At 48.7% G+C, this 17603-nt stretch overlaps 1 protein-coding gene across 3 annotated transcripts in view; it reads right to left on the reverse strand.

Annotated features, from left to right (window-relative positions):
- PNPO (pyridoxamine 5'-phosphate oxidase) overlaps nucleotides 1-17603 on the reverse strand; it is a 116110-nt gene that overhangs the window by 23192 nt on the left and 75315 nt on the right. The window contains exons 5-10 of one of the 3 annotated variants that reach the window (XR_015296075.1): nucleotides 8764-8892; nucleotides 8178-8248; nucleotides 5957-6919; nucleotides 3876-5179; nucleotides 3696-3820; nucleotides 863-3554 (exon numbers count right to left, since the gene is read on the reverse strand). Coding sequence is in view for 2 of the 3 variants with exons in the window: in XM_086924290.1 (XP_086780416.1) it covers nucleotides 6763-6919; nucleotides 8178-8248; nucleotides 8764-8892 (357 nt within the window). In the remaining variant the exon portion in view is untranslated. Of the gene's footprint in view, nucleotides 1-862; nucleotides 3555-3695; nucleotides 3821-3849; nucleotides 6920-8177; nucleotides 8249-8763; nucleotides 8893-17603 lie in introns of those variants that run through there. The other 2 variants (XM_086924290.1, XM_086924289.1) reach the window with 2 other exon arrangements.

A 17603-nucleotide genomic window follows, 5' to 3' on the forward strand; every position in this document is an offset into this window, starting at 1 on the left:
CCCCAGCAAACCGCAAATTTAGCTAAAAAAATATAATTTTCCTTACATTACTGTCTGCGATCACAACACTGGCATAAATTTCCTACCATCCAGCGCTCTCCTTGGTCTCCCGATAAAAATTATACCTCCCCCTCCCTTGTGTCTAGTGGGTGACTCCCTGTTTGGGGATAGCCATACTGCAGGGACCCCCAATCCACTGGAAAGAAGAGATTCTCCCCTTTCCAATGATACCTCTCCCGTCTCCCTAAGTGCTCAGTGCTCAGAAAGCCCCAGGAGCACTTAGGTAGTGAAAGCAAAATGGCCACTCGGCTCATTTAACTTTCAGTGCAATGACGTCAGCACGCTATGCGCGCCAATCGTCACTACGCTGAAAAAAAATATACCGTAGGCAAGCTCATCCCCTGCTCCTGAGGCTGAATAAAAAGGAACTCCCACAGCTGTTTACAGCAGAGGGATTTCTAAATAGTGTACCTTGGACAAAATGTGTTATGTACTTGTCACCGGAGCGTCACAGCCTTGGACATAACCGTTACGTCCAAGGCACGGAACCAGTTGAAGTCAAATTACTTTGGTTCCAAACGACAGAAAATAAAAGGAATTAAATAAAGATCATACAAAATAATTAACAATAGAGCGATTGTTTTCACCAAAGTGGCAGCCATGTTAATGATACCGCAGGAGTGATTGTTCCTCGGTCTCCAAGATGGCGTACACATTTACAAGCAGTGAGTGAGGAGTTATTAAAAGCACTGCGGAAGTAACAGCTTTTTCCTCGTTACGGAATAACACTCATAATAAGAGAGATGGCAAAAGGAACATAGGAATGAAAAAAATAGACTAATTTACCAAGTCAACAAATGAATCCAAAATTGCACAAATAGTTTTATTTTCACGGATTCCCGAATCCCCACCTTCTTACATCCCTGCATCCCTTCTTTCATTAAATTTGGCACAGCAGGAGTGGGAATGGTGGTTAAAAGTCTACAAACAAAGACATACATCATTCACAGTTCAATTTTTTTTAAAAAGTGTGCGCATAAAATACATGGTCACAATGAAATATATTTGCACCACACTTTAACAGGGTTCGGATAGACATAGCAGCCAGCACAGAGGTAGACTTGTACATATTGTATGGTGCAGTTTTCAAAAATAATCTCACTCTTGATGTGAGAGAGCTACCATCACAATACTCGGGTTACTGTATGGACAGAAGACGAGCGCTTGTATCTTTAAGTTGCAAAGTCATCCTATGCCCTGAGCACCCCCATTTTGTTTTCCAACTGGTACTGGTGGTACCAACTGTCCCTGAGCTCTGCCTAACCAGGCCCTGGGTCAATGTTATGGTAAAAACACAGAAAACACACACATACATTAAGGTACACTATATATATTAGGGTACACTTAAAATTGGCATGACCTACCCTATAGGTCCCTAGTACCTAACAGGGCAGGGGGATTTAGGTCCCTAGGATATAATAGAGCATGGCAGTTTAGAGGCCAGCGGCCCTTTTTTCACTTGCATGTGTGCACTGCTGAGAGTCTGAGGTCTTTTTAAAAGCAGCCCTTTGCTGCAGCACTGCTTTTAAAAGTAAAGTGTGCCAAACTTTTTGGTGGTGGGGCAGTTAAAAATTGATCAACTACAATAAATTGGCATAATTAGTACCCCAGAAGGGGGTGTGAGGGGGGGGGGGGGTCATGTAATTAGAAGGAGGACACTTATGAAAGAGGTTTTTATATGCCCTGGGGACAGACATATTGCACATTTCACTTTACCCGTTGTAGTAAAGTGCTTCCCAAAATTGACTTTTGTGCTAAGGACATTGGAGTGAGGATCTACACTATTTTTGAAAATTCACGACCCTTAAAGTCTCCCCTAGGTGTCCCGGTGGTGGAGCGTTATGTAGCTACAAGCAGGGTCCTTGTACAATACGTTTTATATGCTCTGGTGTTGGAGAAATTGCTTTAAACTAAGAGAAGGAGAAGGCTTTCTGAACTGAAAACTTGATTTCCAGCATCAGGCCCTGCATTCTGGCTGAATGCACCTGTTGCATTATCTGGAACTAAAGCCCTTCGGATGTACCTTGCTTCAAAAGCAAACAAAGTGGACTCCCAGCAAGCTACAGGTTACCAGACCTCATCCGGTCCATCACCACCAGAAATCCCCAGACTTGCGTCCATCCAGTAGATTTGTAAGGGTTTTGTCAAAGTGAATTGTAGGAACTGAAATCTCAAACTTTCATGATCCATCTCGGAGATTCTAGACCCTTGGATTATGTTTTGGACACTTTGGAACCCCCAGAGGAATTGAGTAAGAAGTTCCAGAAGTGTGGAGCGACTTCGGAAAAAAGCTTCATAGGGGTACCAACTCAACTGCGAAAACCATGCCGGCGACTTTGAACCACAAGCTGACCTGCTGTGCTGGTTCGTGCCGCTGAAAAGCTGCAGAAGTCAGATTTTAAGAGTTTGACTGGGAGCTCCCTGGAAAGCAAGCCAGGGAACCCTCACCAATTCTGGAGTGATGAGGAGCATCAAAGAACTCAAGCGGAAAACTTTCCCGAAACATTTCTAAGTCTGAAGGTAAAATCTCGATTGAGGCCTACCGCGAGGGGTATCCGAACAGGGCGCCATCGCGGTCGCTCTGAAAGTTTAACTTTGTCCCAGTCAAGCGCGACCAGATGTACCAATGTGGCACTGTAGATTCCTAAGTGCTATATAGTGCTAAATCTTTTTTAAAATCATCTCTCCGGTTCCCTATATTGTATTTGTGTCTATTTGGTGTAATTTTAAGAAAGATAAAAATATTTCCTATTTTTAAAAATGGGTGTGAGAAATTTATTGTGTCTTGTGTCTTAATTATTTACTGAATTGGTGTTTTTAAATGCTTTACATACCGGTCTCTTAAATTAATCCAGCCAGCTCACAGACAAGCTACCAAGGGTTAAGTAATAATTTAATAAGACCTATTCTGAGACCTAGACTAGGTTAGTGGCCCTATTGGCAGTGGTAGATGCAGATTTACCACTACTAATAATGCACTTTCGGAACTTTAAAAAAACTGTCTCTAGATATTACGATTCGTTAGAATGATGCAGTCTCTGATTAGTTAAGATCAAGCTCACCACAGACATGAGTTAAATATTTGCTTTTCTTGTAGGTCCAGTAACAAGGGTATTGCTTCACTTGTAGGATGTTAGGAACAGTTGAACCAAAACCTGAGCTTACGTCTCTCATTGGTTTGATGTTTAACAACTTTGCTTTAAGGAGAAGGAATAGATGTCCATGTCTCTTACTGGATATGAGGATTACACAGTATGTACTCTGGAACAGGATTGCCTTCATTTATTAGTTTGGGTAAAAAGGCACCAGGGACCGAAGCTTGGTCTACTTCTCTTACTGGTGAGGCTGATAAGACCCCACAGATGCCAGAGCAGGACCTACCACACTTATTGGTTGAGACAAGACACCATGGGTTCCCGGAGAAGGGTAAACTTCTGTTTGTTAGTTAGGCTACGACTTCAATGATCTCTGGAGAAAGGTCCAATTCATTTAAACTCATGCGCGCTAGCGGAATTCCGCTCGTACGCGGAGATTTTTAAAAGCGCATGTTACGTGACGAGCTGGGCTCGTCATCAGCGTGCGAGGAGGCTACGCTATGACGAGCCCAGCTCGTCATCGGCGTGGAGGGGGTTAACACTGAAGACTTCTCTTTTAAAGATTGGCCTAATACACCATGATCCCCTAATGCCGGGTCTAATTATCTTATTGGCCATGAGAATGCACCATCCTTTGGTGTCGGGGTAATATTCTGCAGCAGAATCTATTTTCTTACTGAAAAGGATGACAGAATCAGTCAATTAATTTTATTGGATAGCTGTGTAGATAGGAACCATGGGTGCAGCAACAATGTCAATGTTTATCACGGATATGTGTGAAAAGTGGCATGGATTAAAGGGCGGATTGGGATTCAATGTGGGTATCAGAGACAATGTAATTTTGATCAAATTTAATCACAGATGCAGTCAATCTTACAAATAGGTCACTGGTTAGGATGGGAGGCTCCATACATTTTGAGAAGAAACTGGTTTGATTGATGGCCTCATTGAGAAACAAATAACCCTAAGCAGGAATGCTTTAATTTAAACTGAATACATTTTTTAAAGAGGTTGTGTGATCAAAGGAAATCTTCAGGAAAATGCACAATTCATGAGACAGTTTCTGTGCCTTTGTCCGGGCCCACGTGCATGTCTGATGAGGTCACAGGAGGAACTGTAGGTTAGAGGGACAAGTCTCTCCCTCATTGTTAATTAGTCATGTTACAAAGATCTTTAAAATAGCATCACACCAATATACATAAGGACACAGAGAACACACAATGTACAAGGATTTGATACATACTACATAATGTGCAAAAATTAGTTATTCTATAGAACCTTGCTGCCCAAAAGGATGGTTTTTGGATGATCGAAAGGAACAAAATGTAAAATATGTACAGGTGAGTGGCAGAGGCAGAAGAGAATGTGGACGCATCATCAAGACAAAGCTAGATGAAAAGGCAAGGGCTGGGCACACAAGGAAATTGTAAAGAGAAGGGTAACACAGGCTGATATGCATTGTCCCTAAGTCTGCTTCATGCCACAACATTGCCACAGATATGAAACACAAAGTTACGGCATTGCAGCACTGAACAAACCAGGAATAAGCTGTGCGAGGACTCAGTTTGTAAATGCATGGGAGTTTGGGGAACGTGGAAAGGCACCCCTACTAAGAGGTACTTAAGAAGGGAGCACAATGCCATGTCAACTGTGCAAGCAAAAGGTCACACTTTGTGTTATGACCTATGATGGCCAAACTTTGTTTACATTTGCTGGCAGCATTTCCACTCCAAGTAGAGGCTCTCAGACCCCTTCTACACATTGTCAATGCCTCCCAAAGCAAAGAAAATTCCCAGATGCCCTTAAGACTGGTTAGATCCTTCTCCCTCTAAAGAAACCATCCAGGGATCCAGCTGGCTTCAATAACTTCTGCACTATTACCCGCATTCCATTTATAGGAAGAATAATTAGGAAAGGAGTTACCAACCAGGTTTCAGACCACGCTCAAGTACTGAGATAGTCACACTTCATGTAGTCCAAGATGCCTTCCACCATAAAGACAGGAGTGACACTGGATCCGGTTCCTGCTTGACCTTTCAGCAGCCTTCCACACAGTTGACCATCAGCCACTGATCAATACCCTGAATACATGCACCGGATTGTAGGCACCATCTTGAAATGGTTCACATCTTACCTCGCCAACTGGTGTCGGCGTGTGCAAATAAGACCCACAAGATCAGGGACAGTCCCCACCTCCTGTGGATCTCTTCACGACTCTTATCTTTTTTCCCAGAGTATTAAACCTCTACAAGAAACATTTTCAAATATTTATTACAGCTTGTAGCACCAAGAACCATCAACATGCAGGGGATGCCCAACGCTACCAATTAAAATTATCCTCAACTAATGATACACAGAGGCATGGATCTCTCATTCATGAAATCGCCCACAAGGAAGAAAATGAAACCATTTCTCAAAGAGGACTGCTGAACAATCTTACAAACCTCAGTCCTCACTCATCCTGATGCAGTCAACACACCCGCTCTGGGGTCTTCCCAATACCACCGTAGCACATCTGAACGTTATCTTAAACACCGTGGCACAGTTCAACAAGGGTTAAAAAAACAATTCAAACACATCACCCCAATGTTAAAAGACCTACACTGATGTCTCCTTCCAGCCTGGATCATCTTCAAGACCAGCTGCATCACTTATAAGGCACTCAACAAGACCGGTAAGCAAGAAGGTAAAAACAGAAACTAAGTCTTCTCTGTTCATGCTCCAAGGGTCTGAAAAGCTTCCCTAGTGACATCAGATCTGCACCAACTCTCCGACAATTCAGAAAGAAGATATAGACAAACTTCTTTAAGGAACACTACCCTTGACCAGACAGTATTATGCTGCTCTACATGCAGAGACTTCCACAGCAAAGACGACTTTGCATGAATTAAGTTATAAAGCCAACAGACATCTTGTATTAGTGTCAGTTCAGAGTCACAACTCATCAGTTGGTAGTAGCAAGATGTATAACAGCTGAAGAGGACAGTAACGCCCATGCAACTCGCCTTTTTTCACACATGTTCTGGATTCGTTCCAGTATTTAGATAACGTTTCAGGACTGTCTCATTATTTTTCTTTCATTTCAAGGAGGTCTCCCATTTGTAGTCCAAGGTTTGTAATAAGTACATTTACACTGGAAAACAAACAAGAAATAACTAAGAAATAGGCTGTATAATAAGGCTCACAGAGATCATGAAGACAACCAGAAGGGTTTTACTAGCACCTGCCTAGGTGGAAGTGGAGAGTGTGAACAGGGGGAAAAAGTGAAAAGCACTGAGAGGGGTTGCTATTTGCAGCCAGGCCTGACATTCAACAAGAATTCATAGAAAGAGGGAGGACGATTCAATTACTATGGATAAGCTGATCTGGCTCACTTCATGGAATGTCAAACCAGAGGTGCCGTCCCTAATGGCAGCCACAGTGACGACAAGAGAGATAAGAGGCTAGTCAGACTGCAGGGGGTGAGACCTGAAGAATGGGAGCTGGAGAGGAGACAGTGATCAAGAGAGACACAGGTGTGGATGGTTTTTAAAAACAAAAAAAAGGTAGCTCATTAACTGGAGCATTATATTCACAAGAGTATGAAAGGCAGTAAGGTATGGAAAATTCAAGGCGAGAGCCGCTCATATATCCAGCCTCCCTCCCCCTGGTGCGCCAGAGGTCCCGGGGACGCCTCCCCGCGTCGGAAGACTATGCGGTCATGTAAGCGGTTTGTTTGCCCTTGCCAGAACTCCATCACATTTGGTTTTAGCAGATAACCGCCCCTGCGAAACAAAAGATGAAGAGTTAACAGACGTCGCTGCCGCACCTGCCCACATTATGCGCTAGACTCCTGACGTCTCACACCTAGCCTCATTTTTTATTTCTTCAAAGTGAAAATTATTTTGTCTTTCCTCGTTTCTACAAATTCTGTTGTAATTGTAGTGTAACGAGCAATCAGTCTTAGTATGGTTAAAGGTATTTAGAACTCTTACATAAAATAAAACAAGCACAGCCTCATAAATTAAAATCACTATAAGATAAAGTAGCACTGCTGCTGCATTTTCCATAACCTTCAAACAGTCCACGCCCTACAGGGAAAATGCTATGAGGTACAAATCAATGGCACACACAAAGAAACAGCGAGGAAAGGCAGGACTTAGGGAAAAAGAAAGTGAGTGAGCGAGAACAAGAGAAAGTGAGCTAAAGATATAGAGTGCAAGATAAGACAATACAAAGTGAGAGGTGAGCAGAACAAGCGAGAGAGGGGCAGAAAAAGCGAGATGAAAGAGGTACAGATACTAATTCTGAAACCTACAAAAAGGAGAGACAACATAGTAAGATTTTCAGAGACTGCTACCTAGTCCACAGTACCAGCAAAAAACAAAAAGGAGACCCGAGTGATTGGGGGGCTAAATGATTAAAAGTTGTGAAGGCCACCCTAATCAACATGACTTCAAGGCTCCATTCACCCGATGTGAAGGCGTATAGGAGCAGAAACTGGGGCAGCCAATACTATACGAAACGTAAACTATTCCCATGCAGGTTCTGAAAAACTACATGCCTGCACATAGCTGGAACTAAGAAAGTTGCTGTAGCAATATCCACAACCTCAAAGTGCTTGAGGGTTGAGATTGTTAGTTCGCCCCCCTTCTAAATATGGTTCCAATACCGCTGCCACCAGGCCTGGACTGGCCATAGCGGGCACCGGGCAATCCCCCGGTGCGCCGCAAGGGTGGGAGCCGTTTTTGAGCCCCTGGGTGCCGGTTTTGTTACAGGGCCGTTGTTGCAGCAGAGCTGCAAAATGGGCCCTGCAACAAAATCGGCCGAAAACCGCCCCCCGCCCTCTCCCCGGCCGAGCACTTTGCCAGGGCCGGTTTAGGTTCCCAGTCCGGCCCTGGCTGCCACAATGCCCAGTTTCCCCTAACAAGTGCAGCAGCATGAGATGGGGCATGAATTAAATTAGTCACCCGCCCCACACCCGTTCTCCAGCCACAAGTCATTGGGGACCCCCTAGCACTGACTTGACCCCCGCAAACTCACCAGTAATCCGGCATCGGGACGTCTTTGTCACGGTACAGCTCCTCCAGCTCTGCATTTCTCTTTGTCAAATACTATAAAGAAAACAGACATGGTCATGTAATACGACAACTGCACCCTAAACTCTGATACCTTGGAAGGGTTATGGTGACAGGGATACATGTTCAAGGGTTATCCTTTGAGGTCTGACCCTGTAGCGGACTGGATTGGAAGAACATAACCTGCAACATCATATGGTAACTTATCATCCCCAATGACTGCTAGGTAGCTGAGGAACAGACAGGTAAGTAGTTTTCTTTAGATTAACCAGTGTGAATTCACCCTGGGCTGTTAGGCACAAAGTGACCAGTCTGTGCTGGGACGAGTGAAGATCACTTGTCCTCGCTTCTCCAGTATGCGCTTCTACCCTATCCACATGTCCCATCACTCCCACTATCTAACAGCCTAATAGCAAGGAGGCAAGCCCTTTCTCTTGTACCCACATATCCACGCTCCAGGACATACAGTTTTGGAAGACAATTGAAGTTGAGAGGAGGGTTGTACAAGAGTGCCGGCTGGAGATCACTACTGTCTGCCTTCGGCTTCTTACCTCGCGGTCTGGGATCACAGTGCTCTGTCGGCTGACTAAAGCTCCGATCTGACTCTCCTTGGGCCGGGAGTGGAAGTACTTCTCAGACTCAGCACGGGACATCCTGTGGACAGAGCCCTCAACGCGTACCTACGGCACAAGAGAAGAGTTAATGTGGTTTACCTTGCCTGGAGCATCACAAAGAGACTTCAATGTTCCTCCAAAATCCACGAAAAGTGGAAACATATTAGAAGGCATAAAGTCACCCGTTTAAGACGGATATGCTTAGAGATAGCAGGTTGACAGTAGGATAACACTATGAAAGCTTCCTGTAAGTTACCTAATCCAACTGTAGACCAAGCAGAAACCTCTGAAGAAAACAGAACTGTCCTAACTGCTGCTGTGATTGGCTCTATTTGTTAACTTTTCTATACACAGCACATGCACTAGCTTCGAGAAACTCAGACATAAATGTATGCGTTTTAGACTGTGACAATGCAAAATACTGTCGCTCAACTCTGTTCAGAGCCAGCCCAACCGCTGATGGGCACGAGGACACCAAACATCATCACTTCCTGACCTGACGTACGAGTTACTTTCCTTCGGTGATGATCTATCTGGTAGGGACTTTGTCCAGCCGCAGATTCCTTAACTTTCTTTTGCAGCAGCAACTCTGCGCGCCGGTGTACGGCGCCTCATGACCCCACCCGGACGTCGTCCACGGACATGACGTCAGCAAGGTCATATAAGTCCCTCTCGGCGCGCAGACGTCAGTTTTCTTAGGAGAAACTTTTCCGCGGCACAACGCGGAGCCACCAACAAAACTGTGAAAGTATGGGAACAGTGTGCAAAGGATGAAAAATCCATAAAAGAAAGGAAGATGGTGCAAAACACCATTATAAAAGAGAGTATTAGCCACTATCTCCATAAAAGTTAAGTAAGGGCAGAGCAAGCTCTGACAAAGAACCCCGCAAAGCAAAGAATGGACCCTCCCCACAGGTTGAGTAACAAGGGGAGAATATCTCAACAAACAAAGGTAGATTGTTATTACCACATAGAACTGTGCCGGCCAACAAAGACGGGACACAGAAAGAACAGTCTACTGCGAGAAGGTTTGAAAAGAATAGCACCTCCCCTATAGAAAGAGGGAGGCCGAAACACAGCACAGCAGATCCCCAAGAAGGCGACTATAGAGGAGACAATAGCCCTAAGTCAATGGAGAAGGAGGGAGGGAAGGCAACAGGAAAAGAAGAATCTCCTGATGATAGTGAATCAAAAGGCACCGTTTTACAGGAAAGAAGCCACCTGGAGGGAGGAAGCCGCATATGGCAATTTTTAAAAAGGGTGTAGCCATGTGAGCACCCTGTAATAAAACCAATGGCAACTGAAAGGAGGCAAAGTGGAGAACCCCACCTGGCAAGGTCCTCGCAGAACGGGGAGGATGGGTGGGCGTTAAGGAATCTGCAGCTAGACAATGTCTCTACCAGATACATTGTTACTGAAGGTAAGTAACTCGTACATGTAATAGAGACATCTAGCTGCAGATTCCTTAACTTAGAATAGATATCACAGCCATACCCCAAGGGGGAGGAGAGTCTGCAACAGAACAACAGAAAGTGCCCGAAGCACTGAGCCGGAAACAGAGTGACGGACTAAGGGGAAGGCTGTGGCGGAACAGCTAGACAGCAACCCAAGTACCTCGAAAGCAAAAGACAAGGCTTCCCAAACTGCCAGAATGGCGACACAATACCCGTATGAGTATGAGATGCATAGACAGCACTAGGCATATCCCAGAAGAGAGTCCAGAACAAAGGAGGAAGAAGGACTACTCCCAGCTCAATGGTGCAGTATGTGGACACCAATGAAAGCTAGAGGGTAACATGAAGAAATGTAACCAGAGCCTACCAGGCTAGCCCACGCAAGGGAGACCGGAAAGGCCACATCCAGGAAGTGAAGAGCAAGAGGCAGGAACTTACAACAGCTTAGAAGTACAGGCGGGAACAAAAGACACGCCAAATGCACACCTAGTCATCAAAAGGGGTGGCAGGGGCGAACAGCATCACTCGGAGGCACGTTGAAGCGGACCACAACTAAAACATGCACAGAGCAGACAGCCACGGAGGCAACAAAGCGGCTAAGCTAAAATAAGCATGGAACTGCCCAACTAGACAGCTTGAAGGCCAAGGTGACAACTCACGCACGAAACACAGAGAAGCAGGGGGCAGCACCTGTGACGACCTGCATTAGAGGAGCTGTTCCGCAGGTACAGGGAACATAGAGTAGGGTAACACCCAGTGAAAAAGACACATCTGAAGCGAGTGGCCGCAGAGGCACCGAAAGTGCCAATAGGAACATGCATAACTGTTGAGAAGAACCTCAGATCTCCAGACCACTTTCTCGGACTGTGAGGAGAAATGCGCCCCCCCCCCTTCCCACTCCCCACGGAAGAGTGGGACTGTTTAGTATATGAACACCAAGAAAGAAGCATCGTGAAGCGGGGACCAACCCAGGGAGTGGAATGTAGGGAACCCTTAATGCCGAAGATACAGGAAAAAGCACCGAAGTGCACTTAAACGTACTAGAAAAGACACCGCTGTGCAGAAAAAGGCAAGTTCAAGTACAAGCACTGAATTGCTCCTTGAAACATGGAGACATAGGACCAGACTTCGCAGTAGCAAAGAGAGGTGGAGACGTAGAAAGGGGATACCCCACGGCAATTTGTAGATATAATGTATCTAGCAAAAGGGGGCGAGCTACGACCACGCAACTACGGGTGCCGTAGGTGGAACCCACCTAGTGCACCCATGGCAGAAGGTAACCGCATTTTGAAGCGTGTTGAAATCTATTGAAAACCTCCAAAGAAGGAGAATGAGGCCCAGATGCAAGGCTCAAGTAAGGCAAGACCAATGGCGTATAGGAGACAGCGCCAAAAGGCACCACACTGAACACGTTGCAACTGTAAGGCAATGGCGTCATTGGATGTAGAGAGCCCAAATGGGCCTCTATGCCCGCCTGACGCATAGCAGAGCTATACAATAGCATACAGGTACCCCACCTGGAGTATGGCACATCCCCAACAACCACGGGGGAACACCTCTGAGGGCAAACCATAGTCAGAGGACCGAACACAAAAAACCTGTGGAACACCGCCGCAGTAGGCTTACCGCCAGCCTAATAAACGCATAGTGCAACTGGTGCAACGCTGAATAAAAGGATAACCACCCCAGAACACGTCAAATGGAGACCTGCGATATACAGACCTATGGGGGAGGACGAAAGCCCGCAAGGAGGCGCTGAACAGCCGAATGGGCATGGGCATCAAAGAAAAGGACCCATCAAAGGGTAGGTCAACAAGGCGTTCCCGGATATTCTCCGGAAAGACGCCCTCCGCAACCAAGCATGGTGCCAAAGGGCAACCGAACCAGACATAGCACGGCCAAAGGAATCAGCAGTAGCCAAGGCCGAGCGAATTGTAAATTCTGCCAAATCACGGCCACCACGGAGAAAATGAAGGAGGTCAACAGGAGCGCCCTCTGAAGTGGCCGATAAGAGACTCGGCAGAGTCTCAAAGGGCAGAAGTAGCCCGAGCCAAGACACACACTGTATTTAGTTATCTAACAGCAGCTGAGGCAAGGAAGGGAAAGCAGTTTGCAGGACAAAACCCTGAACGTCTGGGTGAACAAATAAGTAAACTGGATCATGTGGGGCAGGACGGTGGTGGTGCAAGATAGAACGAGCCACCGGATCAACGGAAGCTGGCCGAGCCCAGGTGCCCAAAAGGGCATCATAAAGAGAGGCTTTGAAGGGTAGAGTGGCTCTACATGCCCCGAACCATGGTGGAAGACATCCAACAGAGGGTCAACTGGCAGGGGGACCGAAGGGGTTTGCATACTCATAACCCAAGCGGCCAAGGAGACAACCCTACTGAACACCGCCCTGGCCTCTGTAGCCCGCCGAGGAGGGAGACAGCAACTCATCTGTGGGTGAGGGCTGTAAACTAAGTCTCCCACCCCTAGGAGGTTGACCAATGAACTGAGGATGTGACTAATGCCCAAAAGAAGGCAGCACCATTGACGAATGAGGGTCATGATGGGGCTCCTGAGGAGGCGGAGAGATTGCAGAGGCCACAAATTCCAAGGGGGAAAAGGCAAGGACAGATCTGGTGTTGCTGGGCTTTGAGGCAACACCGAACTCCCCCCCGGAAGCCTCCAGATAAGAGTCAATAATCCGGTGTCGGGGCAGCGCCAGGGCGCCTTCAGTTGGCACAGACTCAGATACACCCGGCGCAGAGTTGGCCTCGCCCGGCGCCGACTCCACGTCAACCACAACAAGCTCCACTTCCGAAGAAGGGGACGGCGCCGGAGCCGGGGAGGCAAACCTACACGCCGGACCAGCGCCGACTCAGCCTCAACCACAACAGGCTCCAACTCCAAAGTAGGGAATGGAGTCTGAGCCGTGGAGGCAAGTCTACGGTGCTGGACTGGCGCCGATCCCGCCTCCGGACAGGAAGCCACCTGTCCATAAGGCTGAGGCGTGCTTGAAGCAAGGCGAGCACCAGCAACCACCTGCGGTGCCTCAGGGAGCCCCACTGGTCTATGCGGCGCGGCAGGGGTGCTATGGGTCGAACAGGGGGACCCAGTCGGGCCGCGCCCGGACTACGCCATATCTCCATCATCCCTAGAGGCAAGGGGCTCAGTCTGCGCCGGGGGCGAAACCGCCGGCGAGTCCACCGGAGACCCTGCACGTATCGGAGGCTCTGAGGACGCCCTAGGGAGAGGAGGGGACCCAAGGGAGGCCTGGAGGGCCACGGCATAGGCCTCCAGTTGGGTCCGAGTCCCCCGCACCAAGATGAGGTGCATAAGGGAGGGGCGACTCCCGGGGGCGCACGTCCGGAGGATGCTGAGAACTAGTGCCCCCGACAACAGAAGGAAGTGAGGTCGAGGACCTCGGGGACATGGCCCGTGACTTACCCGACCGAGGCGAATGACGCACCTGGGAACCGCACATAGAACCCACTGCCAGAGGGACCTGCTGCCGATGAGGAGGCAGGGGGCAGAGACGACTCCGACCGGGACAGGCGAGCCGAAAGCAGCTTCATCCTGCGCTCCCGCTGAGACTTCGGCTTGAGGTGTTGGCAGGCGTCGCAATCAGTCGAGTCGTGGTGTTCGCCCAGACACCACATACAGATAAGATGTGGGTCCGTCACGTACATTTGCAGCAAACAGGAGGTATATGTTTTAAAGCCCGAAGGCATCGTAGACTGTTCCAGACACGACGCGTCAAAAAAAGGGCCTGAAAACAGGCCAGAGGAACAGCTTACTCCGGATCCGCGTTGTACGCGGAAAAGAACGAAACTGACGTCAGGGCACCGGGAGGGACTTATATGACCTCGCTGATGTCACATCCATGGACGACGTCAGCTTCGTGAGGCGCCGTCTGGCACGCAGAGGTGCTGCTGAAAAAAAAATTACGGATCCAGTCTGACACCTGGGGATATTCTAAGTTAAGGAATCTGTGGCTAGATGTCTATCAGATAATAATATACAGTAAATAGTGCACCGCTGTCACCCCGGTGTCTAGTGATATCCAACCTAAGATTGACAGTTGGCATACTAGTGTTTCCCAGAGACTTATTTTGAAAGCAGGAACCACAAGCTAGACAAAGTTAGATTTTTAAAACAAAGAGAAAAAGCCTTTCCAAGCTGTAAGGGTTTGAAGCCTCTAACACAATCAATCAATCAATCAATCAATCAATCAATCAATCAATCAATACATTTGTAAAGCGCTCTACTCACCCGTGAGGGTCTCAAGGCGCTGAGGGAGGGGGAGGTGCCTACTACTGCTCAAATAGCCAGGTCTTGAGGTGTTTCCTGAAGGTGAGAGGGTCTTGGGTCAATCGTAGGTGTGCAGGGAGGGAGTTCCATGTCCTAGTTGCTAGGTAGGAGAACGATCTTCCTCCGGTGGTGGTTCTGCGAATCCGTGGGACGCTGGCGAGGGCGAGGCTGGTGGAGCGGAGCTCTCGGGTGGGAGTGTAGAACGAGAGGCGGCTGTTGAGGTATTCGGGGCCCATGTTGTGGAGCGCTTTGTGTGCGTGGGTGAGCAGCCTGAACGTGATCCTCTTGTTGACAGGGAGCCAGTGCAGGTTTCTCAGGTGGGCAGATATGTGGCTGTGGCGAGGGATGTCGAGGAGTCGTCGTGCTGCGGCGTTCTGTATGCATTGAAGTAATTTCTGAAGTTTGGCTGCGGTTCCTGCATACAGGGTGTTTCCGTAGTCCAGTCGGCTGGTGACGAGGGCCTGGGTGACCGTCTTTCTGGTTTCGGTGAGGATCCACCAGAAGATTTTTCGGAGCATGCGCAGGGTATTGAAACATGAGGATGAGACTGCGTTGACTTGCTTGGTCATCGTGAGGGAGGAGTCCAGGATGAATCCCAGGTTTCGGGTGTGGTCCGTGGGTGTCGGTGCGGTGCCCAGCGTGGTGGGCCACCAGGAGTCGTCCCAAGCTGATGGGGAATGTCCGAGGATGAGGACCTCTCTCTTGTCCGAGTTGAGTTTCAGACGGCTGTGCTTTATCCATTCTGCGATGTCTTTCATTCTGTCCTGGAGGTTGGCTTTGGCGGTGAGAGGATCTTTGGTTTGGGAGAGTATCAGTTGGGTGTCGTCGGCGTAGGAGATGATGTTGATGTTGTGTTTGCGTGCGATGGTGGCGAAGGGGCTCATGTAGATCTTGAAGAGGGTTGGGCTGAGTGAGGAGCCTTGTCGTACGCCGCAGATGATCTTGGTGGCCTCGGAGCGGAAGGGAGGGAGGCGTACTCTCTGGGTTCTGTCAGAGAGGAACGATGTGATCCAGTCCAGGGCCTTCCCTTGGATCCCAGTGTCGTAGAGGCGGGTTATTAGGGTGCGGTGGCAGACGGTATCAAAGGCTGCCGAGAGGTCTAGGAGGATGTTGTCCATCAGGGTCCTGATGCCATCGGTGGCTGCGATGAGGGCGGTCTCGGTGCTGTAGTTGTCTCGAAATCCGGACTGGGATGGGTCGAGCGAGTTGTTTTCTTCGAGGAATGTAGTCAGCTGTTTATTGACGGTCTTCTCGATGACTTTAGCTGGGAAGGGGAGAAGGGAGATGGGGCGAAAGTTCTTGAGGTCTTTGGGGTCCGCTGTTGGTTTCTTTAGAAGGGCGTTGATTTTTGCGTGTTTCCAGCTTCCTGGGAAGGTGGCTGACGTGAAGGAGCTGTTGATGACGTTCCGGAGGTGGGGTGCGTTGATGGTGTCGGCTTTTTTGAAGATGTGATGAGGGCATGGGTTGGAGGGGGAGCCGGAGTGGATGGTGTTCATGATTCGGGTGGTGTCTTCAGTGCTGATGGGGGTCCATGCGCGGAGGCTGGTGGTGCGGGCGTTGGTTTGGTGGTTGGAGGCAGAGTCTGGGGTCCGAAGCTGTCGTGTATATCTGTGATCTTGCGGTGGAAGAATGTGCGAAGGGAGTTGCAGAGGTCTTGCGACGGTGTGATGTTGTTGCTGGCGCTGGAGTTGGAGAGTTCTTTGACGAAGCTGAAGAGTTCCTTGCTGTTTTTTTTGTTGTTTTTTTTAAAATATATTTTTATTGCAGGAATTAGCAAATTGTTACATATTCGACCAGCGTTATAGATCCAACAAAATCAGTGGAATGCAACCCTCCGTCCTCCAGCAGTATGTGTCCTTACACAGCCATTCAGCCCACAACCAAATGGTCGGGCGGCAAAATCCAAAGGGGGCACAGAAGGAAGTTGAAGCTGGTCCGGATGATCCACTGTCCGTCATCTGCTTTTCTAAACAAGCCTACAAAACCAAAAGAAAACCCCTCCCTCAAAACACTATAAACCAAATTAACCCCTGCCCAACCCCGCCATCAGTGCACGGCAATAACCGCAATAGGATGTTAGAAAGGACCCATGAGGATAGTAACAGATTTGTAAAGTGCAAGCACCTATCGGGACTCGGGGTGAGCTGCTTCCTCGCTTTCGGAGTCGCTGGGGGCGCAATAATCCCTGAGAGCCTGCACTAATGTCTCCCACTCCAGCGCTGCTTCCTGTGCCTTCTCGTTATGCTGTCTCCTGGCTAACTGGTACCTCAGTGTGCTTTCTCCCGCTGCCCATTTCAAGAGTTCGCCGTGCCATCGGCCCCCCGTCGGACCTGCCCGTGCCTTCCAGTTCCTGGTCACCTCTCGTTTAGCAAGGAGAAGCCCCAAATCGATGAATTTACTAGAAATTTTGTTTTTGGGGGTATGTGGAAACCAGTGTAGGAGTCCCACCGCCGCGTCAACCGATAAGGACCTCCCTGTCACCTCCTCCAGGGTCTTCCCCACTTCCATCCAGTAGGAGGACAATCCTGGGCAGGACCACAACATGTGGAGGAGGTCTGCCTCCGGCGCCTGGCATCTGGGGCAGTTCGCCGACCCCGTAGCAAAATATTGTTGGATTTTCGCCGGGGTCAGATATGCTCTATGGAGTACGTAGTAGTGGACCAATTGAAAGCGGGCGTGGCGCGTGCCCTTCCAGGCTCGCCGCACAAGCTGGGACCAGGTCGTCTCCGGGATCTCCTTACCTATGTCCACCTCCCAACGGGTTCTTAAGGTAGTAAGGGGGGCCAGCCCCTCAGCGATCAGTCTACCGTAGAGGCAAGTGACCGCCTTCACCGTTCCCGCAGACATCATGACGTATTGGCACACCGGAGACGTAGGGGGTTCCTCCTGCCCGTGCTTCCAGTGCGCCGAGATCGCTCGGACCAGGGCCGAGTGCAATAGAAAGTCGCCACGAGGAACCTCGAAGCGATCAATGAGCTCCTGAAAGGGCAAAAGCGTCCCGTCCTCGTAGAGGTCACCCACCAATTG

This window comes from Lissotriton vulgaris, chromosome 5 (genome assembly GCF_964263255.1).
Source record: "Lissotriton vulgaris chromosome 5, aLisVul1.2, whole genome shotgun sequence".
NCBI lineage: Eukaryota > Metazoa > Chordata > Amphibia > Caudata > Salamandridae > Lissotriton > Lissotriton vulgaris.